At 43.4% G+C, this 8,359-nt stretch overlaps 1 protein-coding gene across 3 annotated transcripts in view; it reads left to right on the forward strand.

The window, feature by feature from the left end:
* The window catches only part of DHX33 (DEAH-box helicase 33), a 30,612-nt gene extending 24,040 nt beyond the window's left edge, over window positions 1–6,572 (forward strand). For all 3 annotated transcript variants that reach the window (XM_032268815.1, XM_032268816.1, XM_032268817.1), the window contains 2 exons: window positions 413–499; window positions 4,332–6,572. In XM_032268815.1, the coding sequence (XP_032124706.1) occupies window positions 413–499; window positions 4,332–4,640 (396 nt within the window). In that variant the 3' untranslated portion in view covers window positions 4,641–6,572. The remainder of the gene's footprint in view (window positions 1–412; window positions 500–4,331) is intronic.
* The last annotated feature ends 1,787 nt before the right edge of the window (window positions 6,573–8,359 follow it).

The raw sequence follows: 8,359 nt of genomic DNA on the forward strand, positions 1-8,359 counted from the left end.
ATTCTGGAGATTCTAATCTTTCATTGGATATGATGATACAAATATCCCAATCTGGGAAACTTTAAGTTTTTCTTTAGTTTAAATTAATACTTTTCCTTATAATTCATGGTTTTTGATATAAAAATATTTTCCTGCATTCCTTTTTGGCACCTGAAGTTTTTCCTCTGAATTCAACTGTGTTCTAAAAATGTCATTATGTTTTCTCTATAGAAATGAGAGGATTGTTAGCTGGGCATGGTTGTGCGTGCAGATAGTTCAAGTTGTTTGGGAGGGCCGAGGTGGGAAGATTGGTTTGCAGTGAGCTATAATTGTATCACTGCACTCCAGCCTAGGTAACAGAGCAAGATGCTATCTCTATAAACAAATAAATACTGAATTAATGGGTTGTGCTATCACCCTTTCTCCTATTCAGGATTGGTGCAAAGAGAATTTTGTCAACAGCAAGAATATGATACTGGTAGCTGAAGTCCGAGCACAGCTGAGGGACATCTGTTTAAAGGTATTGTCTGTTCCTAGTGTTCTTTGGGTGACAAAGCTGTCACTTTGTTTAAGGTAGAAATTTTTAAATTGCTTATTGCTAGTGATTATAAAAGGAATTCTCATTGTAGAAAATTTCACAAAGAAGGAAAAAAGTAAGTTACCCACATCTCAGTAGTTTAGTCTGTTTCCTGATAGCCTGTTTTTTATTGCATGTTTTTACATAGTAAATTACATTATATTTATAATTTATATTTGGTTTTATAATCTTTATAAGCATTTTCCAGAGTTAGAGAAATTCTTCATAAGAATTTTTTTTAGTGAGAATATTGCCATTATTTTCTTTTAGATTACAAAAGCAGTGCATAGTTGTTAAATGCTGACACAATGCAGAAAATAGTAATTTATAATGTAGAAAGTTTAAAAGTATCCCATAATCCTGCTACTCCAGAAATAACTGCTGTTAATAGTTTGAGGCACATCCTTCTAGAATTTGTTTCTGTGTTTGTGTTTTTGTGCATACGTGTGTGTGCCTGTGTGTGACTGCACACACACATGGATATGTGTATATGATGTACATGTTCCACAACTTGCTTTCTTCCACATAGCACATTTTTTTTTTTTTTTTAAATTATTTGAGGTGGAGTCTTGCTCTGTCACCCAGGCTGGAGTGCAGAGGCGCGATCTTGGCTCACTGCAACCTCTGCCTCCCAGTTTCAAGCGATTCTCCTGCCTCAGCCTCCCGAGTAGCTGGAATTGCAGGCACGCACCACCACGCCTGGCTAATTTTTGCATCTTTAATAGAGACGGGGTTTCACCATGTTGGCCAGGCTGGTCTCAAACTCCTGACCTCAGGTGATCCTCATGCCTTGGCCTCCCAAAGTGCTGGGATTACAGGCATGAGCCACCGCACCCAGCCTCACATGACATATTTCTTGAACACTTCCTGTGGCTCGGCTTTCAGTGCTGCCTGTGTCTGTCTCATTTGTTTTGGTGACTTCATAGCATTTCATTGTATTCACTGCAATTTATTTAAGCCTCTAATGTCATTTCGGTTCTATTATAATGACCATCCTCCTCCATATGTGCTGTGGTACACACACAATGAATTTCTGGATGCGGGAATTTGGAATTTAGATTTTGTTAGATGTTGCCAAAGTGTCCACCTCCACCACAAAGTTTTATATTAGCTTTTTATTCCCTCTTAGAGTACATAGTACATGATGCTTTAAAGACCTGTCATGGTATAATTAATGCTTGTATAATACATTTTATGTCAGAGGCAGAGGGTAGCTCAAGTGTTCTTTTGCTGTTGATCATGGAGACAGTGCCCATGTTTTTGCTGTCATAAGCAACTCTGTCTTGTGCCCCTCAGTGCAGAGGCTCCTGGGAGACAGCCATAACTGAACCCAGGCCTGTGTCTGATGCCAGCGGCCTATAGTTAGCACTAGAGCTGTTTCTTCTCTTAGTAGCCTGTTGTATTCTTTTACACATTTGTTTAAACTGCTTTTGTATTTAAAGAGTTTCCTGCCAGTCTGTCTCTTGGCTTCATAAGTTCTCAATTTTTTATTGACAGAAGAAATGGTACTTCTCTGTTTCTGAATTTAGGAATCTGTAGTGGCTAGGGATACCTCTCATTATATGCCTGGCACTGGTCAAGGTCCTGAGACTCTACGGACCTGCCTCCTCAGTAACTAAGTAGTAATCTAGACAGTGACCTGACATACATATACCCCTGCGAGGAGGCGGTCATAATTAATCACTGTCATTTATGAGGTGTTTGTTCAGGCACTGTTCTGAATACTTTCTAATTGATTCCCTTATTTAAACTTCTCATTTCTTTTTTTTTTTTTTTTTTTTTTTTTTTTTTTTAAACCAGACCTTTGCCCAAAGGATAAAATCCTCATTAAGATTAATTCTGTTGTTATTCCCATTTTACAAATGTTGAAACTGAGCCTAATCAGGTTAAATAATTTGCCCCAGATCACTCAGCCAGCAAGTGGTAAAGCTGATAGCCTGAAAGAAGAGACCACCAGTTAGCCTTTGGGGCTTCCTGGAGGTGCTGACAATTGAGCTAAACCTTGACAGATAAGAAATAAGAGTATCTTCCAGCTGGGAATGGTGGCTCAGGCCTGTAATCCCAGCACTTTGGGAGGTAGGTGGATCATGAGGTCAGGAATTCCAGACCAGCCTGGTCAACAGGAGGAAACCTCATCTCTGCTAAAAATAAAAAAATAAGCTGGGTGTGGTGGTACATGCCTGTAATCCCAGCTACTTCAGGAGGCTGAGGCACAAGAATCTCCTGAACACGGGAGGCAGAGGTTGCAGTGAGCCGACATTTTGCCATTGCACTCCAGCCTGGGCAACAGTGCGAGACCCTGTCTCTTAAAAAAAACATAGTATCTTCTTCAGGCATAGATCAGCTGATTGTCAGCAACAGAAACCCTTCAGCCATCGTAAAGGACAAAAGAAAGATTTTTCCAAGGATGGAAAGGTATCTCTGAGAACCTGTAGGCAGGAAATAGAGTCACAGGAACTAGAAAAAGCCTGCAGGAGCCAGGGCAGCTGCTTTCTCTGGACCTGTTGGTTCTCTCGCTTTGGGTACCCTCGGCGTGCCTCCTTCCTCTTCTCGCCTTTACCTCCGCATGCAAGTGATTGCTGTGCATGGCCTCTCTACTTAAGAGCCTAGTTGATTGACAGGTTTTCCAGTTTCAGATCTAAAAGATGCCTGGAAAAGAGAAGCTGGCTGGCTTAGGTCCAGCGGGTGTGCACAACTGGTCTGCTCATCTGTGCCCAGGGGCATAAGATTACATGATCAAGATTACTTGATCACTCATCAAGAGTGGTAGAGCAAGGACATTGACTGGTGTCTGACATTTTCCCTGATGAGTCAAAGGCAGCGTTTCTACTAAGAGCAGCAAATGTGAAGGCACAGAGATAGGAAACACAAAACGGGGCTAGGAAAGAGAAGGCGCCAACTATAGGGGACCATGGAGTGTCTAAAGAAGAGCAGTGATGCCAGGCTCAGAGGCTCATGCCTGTAATCCCAGCACTTTGGGAGGCCAAGGTGGGAAGATTACTAAAGGTCAGGAGTTCAAGACCAGCCTGGCCAACATGGTGAAACCCTGTTTCTACTAAAAATGCAAAAATCAGCTGGGCATGGTGGCAGATGCCTGTAATCTCAGCTACTCAGGAGACTAAGGCAGAGAAAAACCTGAACCTGGGAGATGGAGTTTGCAGTGAGCTGACGTCGCACCACTGCACTCCAGCCTGGGTGACAGAGTGAGGCCAAAAAAAAGAAAAGGAAGAGCAGTGAGAGGAAAGACAGGTGAGCCGGCTCAGGGTGGCTCCTTCACGGCTTCACCATGGGAAGTTTGCATTGTTTTGCAAGGAGCAGTAGAGACATTAGTGAAGGTTTTTGAGTGGAAGTAGAGTGACTGGAGTTGCACTTTAGGAAGATGAGCTTGGCAGCAGCGTGTAAGGTGAATTGGAATGAGGAGATGGTGAGATGGTCAAAGCAAGAGGGAAGGAAGGGCTTTTCCTTTCTGGGCTGTCCTGATGGAATGTAGGTGAGGGGTGGGTCACCCACCTTGCCTGTGGTCTGTTGGCTGATGTGAGCATTTCCCTCCCAGCCCTACCTCCCACTGTTTCTGGTCCAGCCTTCTCCAGCTGGGCCTTCTTCCCCTGACCTTGCTGATCCTTGGTAACCACCCTGAATGTCAGAATCCACTTTGTTAGGCTCGCAGTGTGGGCTGCATTTGCCCCAGTGGGTCCAGTTGCCCCAACACACTGTGTAATGCTGAACAGGGTTTACATTTGGGGTCTGCTCCGTTCCTCGCTTTCTCCTGAAACAGATGTCAATGCCAATCATGTCGTCCCGAGGAGACATGGAGAGTGTCCGCCGCTGCCTGGCTCACAGCCTCTTCATGAGCACTGCCGAGCTTCAGCCAGATGGTACCTATGCCACCACGGACACCCACCAGCCGGTGGCCATCCACCCCTCGTCTGTCCTCTTCCACTGCAAGCCGGCCTGTGTCGTGTACACTGAGCTGCTCTATACCAACAAGTGCTACATGCGGGACCTCTGCGTCGTGGATGCAGAGTGGCTGTACGAGGCTGCCCCTGAGTACTTTAGGAGGAAGCTGAGAACTGCCAGAAACTGAGCCTCCCCAGGATGCTGCCAGAATTGCTGGTCTCTGGGAGTCTGGACTACGGTTGTCCTCACAGCAGGCTTCCAGGTTGGCACTTAGAGAAGCCTTGGAATCAGCTGACCGTGCCTAACTTCCAGGAGCTTGAAAGCATCTTTGCTTCAATGACTAGGACTGAACCATGTAGACATGAACATATCATTTGTACCTGGAAATGTCAAAATTATGCTTTTGGCTCTTACTGGGTGACTTTGACTTAACACCTGAGCCTCTGTTTTCTCATCTGCCAAATGGGAGTAATCATATTAATAATACTTACAAAATTGGGTTCATAAAGTTCAGAGAAAATGGATGGAAAGTACCCAGAACTATGCCTGGAGCACAACACACATGCAATGAGTTGGTAGCCAGCATGCTTAATGTTCCTGCTTTCCATGTGATGTGAATTAACTACAACAGCATCCCAAGTTCTCGTGACTGAGGAGGATTTTCTGGAAGGGCCACAGGAGGTTGCAGAGCTTAGATGTTGTCCTTGGTTTTTGTTTAATGTCTATCCGTATGCAGTTTTAAAATAGAAAAAAAAAAACAACTGACTTCTGTAGAAGTTTCCAGAGGGAGGTGCTATTATCTCTTACCTCCTGGGATGGCAATCCCTAATGAACGGTTATGTGTCAGGGGGTGGACTGCTCTGTGTCTGTCTCCAAGCAGAGGCCAGTAAAAGATCCTCCTGGTCCTTGGTGCGTGTCCCTGTCACTGCTTTCAGGAGACGTGTAAGCTTCCTGAATGAAGGTTGATTCATACCTTCTGAATCATGTCATGTGTAGACATGGGAAACAGACCTTTCAGTGTTTGGTGTGTGTAGGTGACTCCCACATACATAGTTGCCATTTTTTTCTCTAGGCACCAGTGAACATGTGAGCATGAGTGACTCTGTGGACCATTTCAGCTGTTTCTTTTTGGTCAGAGCCCCTGGTCAGAGGTGGTGGGGGTGGGGCAGGGGAGAAGGGTACATAGTAAGAACCCAGAGAGCATTGGCTTATGCCAGACACCATACCACATCTGGTCTTATATTCTTGTATCTTTTTTGAGGGGTAGTGGGGTGGTTCAGTGAAGACTTGAAGACCTGCCGGACAAATTCTTAAAAAGCTAGAGCTGGAACACTTACTCTTGCATCTTATTAATTTTCTGTGATTTTTTTCCTTCTTCTTAGGGTCTTGGGGACAATCTGGCTTTGCTGCTTTCTAACTGCTAGGCACCTCTCTCTAACCCTCATTGTCAGAGGGAATTAGAGGATCTCCACAGTCTCTTCCTGTTACGATATTCTGAGCAGAGAAAAGGCACCGTCGGTTCCCCTTGGCTATTTAATATTCAAAAGCAAGTCATCTTTCCCCAGATAATGTTTTGCCCTAGAACAAACCGAGATTTAGCTCTCTTATTGTGCTTACTTGGTCCAAATACGTCCATACAGTGTTTTGTCGTTTCTCCCTGAACAAATCATAGTTTATCAACGGGCCAAACTGCCCATGAGGCTCTTCAGAGCTCATGGACGGTCTCTTTTTGGAAGCTGCGGCCTGGCAGAACACCCCCATTCCAGGGTCTCATCTGTCTCCAGTCTGGCTCAGTCTTTATTTCCAACGCTAGCCATGGTCCTGTGCAGTCAAGCTCTCAGCTTGACTTGTTTAGGACTGTCAGAAACGGTTATACGTGGGTGAAATAAGATCTGACAGCTCCTATTATACCTTATCTTACTGAATTCTTAAACTTTGAACCAGTTCTTCCACTTACTGACTTGTTATCATTGCTGATTTTCTGAAAAGTTTTCCACAAAGGTTTTTGTTTTTTTGTTTTTTTTTTTTTTTGGTTTTTTTCAGTATAGGTCTAGAATCCTTAGTCTGACTTGGTAAGAAAAAGTATTATATTTTTAATAAATCATTCATAGCGCTGGTAGAAATAATTAGGGGGTGGTTAGGCACAGTGGCTTACACCTGTAATCCCAGCACTTTGGGAGGCCAAGGTTGGTGGATAACCTCATGCCTGTAATCCCAGCACTGGGATGGGAGGCTGAGGTGGGTGGATTGCTTGAGAAGTTTGAGACCAGCCTGGGCAACATGGCAAAACGCTGTCTCTGCTAAAAATACAAACCTTAGCTGGGCATTGCGGTAAACGCCTGTAATCCAAGCTACCAGAGAGGCTGAGGCACAAGAATTGCTTGAACTTGGGAGGAGAGTTTTCAGTGAGCCAAGATCGCTCTACTGCACTCCAGCTTGACCCACAGTGCAATACTGTGTCTCAAAAACAAAACAAAAAAAAAAACTTGGGATTAATTTATGTCCAGCTAAAGTACCTGAACAGCTTCTAGAAATGAATTTTTTTTTTCCTGAGAGGTAAAGGATGTAAACAGCTTCTAAGTAGCTTTAATGTTTCTGTACAGAAATATGTTTATCATTATAACATTGTGGCATTGTGGTAGAGTTTTAATATAGTATTTAGTTTTGTATTGGGCTTTTTTAAAAAGTTAACTTTTAACATAGCTGCTCAGGGATTAAATCAGATTGGAAAACCCATTCTGACTCCATATATTCCTACAAAGAAATAAATCATTGTTTATATTGAGCTGCAGGGGATAGTACACTTTAAACTTAGGAAAGTTAAATGTTTCACAATAACACTGCAATATAATCTTCTACTCTTTTTCCATTGGTAAAATCTCTGATGATGCGGTACCTCTTTGCCAACCTACGAAACCCATATCTGGAAGAATCACCAGCTCCCAGCAGCTTCTTGTAAATAGAGGCACTCCACCCAGATTGCATGCCTCAGGTGTTTGCCTTCTAATAATCATGGAGTGTGCAACACCCAGAGTAACACATTTTTCACTACAAGGAGCAGGACTGCAAACATCAGGTCCTGGATAAAAACCGTTAATGCTGCATTGCTGCCAGTTGCAAAGAGATGCCTGAATGGAAGCAAGTTTTGCTCTGTGGGTAAAACTGATTATGTACTGTACTGTACTGTGATATATAAACTCTAAATCCAGCTACCAGGAACTGCCTGGAACTGTGACCATGCATTTTTTTTTTTTTTTTTTTTTTTAGACCAGTGTGATAATAGGCCATGCATCTAAGAGCATTCCTTGGTAACTAGAGGGAGCGGGAAAAAATCATGTAGGTTCGGGCTTTTGTTTGTGTAGAAATAACTACAGAAAGCCCTTGTACATAATGCTCGTTTGCACCTGACGATCAAATCCATTAAAAACTAATCTTGTACATGATGTGTGTGGCTTGTTTTTTGGATCTCTTTTCCATTATTCTTAGAAAATATTTTCTTTTCTTATAAAGGTGTCCTGTGACTCAGGAGTGTTTCGAAAATATTGTTAGTCTTACCATGACTTAGTAAGCCATACCTTCTTGGTAGCTTGTATGTCCTGTGTATCCTGAGAAGGTGGGATTCTTGGTTCTTAATCTAAATCTGAACCCCCTCTTTGGGTTATATGAATTTACCCGAGCCACTCACAGAACTCAGGGAAACACATTTACTAGTTTGATATAAAGGATATGACGGAGGATACAGATAAGGAGATGAGCAGGGTGGGGAATGGGGAAGAAGCTCCCGTCCCAGGGCCACAGCCCTCCAGGAACCTCCATGTGTTTAGCTATCGGAGGCTCTCCAAACCCTGTCCTCTTGGGTTTTTATGGAAGCTTCCGGACTTCAGCATCTCTTCCCCCAGGGTATAG

The sequence above is a fragment of the Sapajus apella genome, unplaced genomic scaffold (genome assembly GCF_009761245.1).
Source record: "Sapajus apella isolate SASKATOON/1434 unplaced genomic scaffold, GSC_monkey_1.0 scaffold186, whole genome shotgun sequence".
Classification (NCBI taxonomy): domain Eukaryota; kingdom Metazoa; phylum Chordata; class Mammalia; order Primates; family Cebidae; genus Sapajus; species Sapajus apella.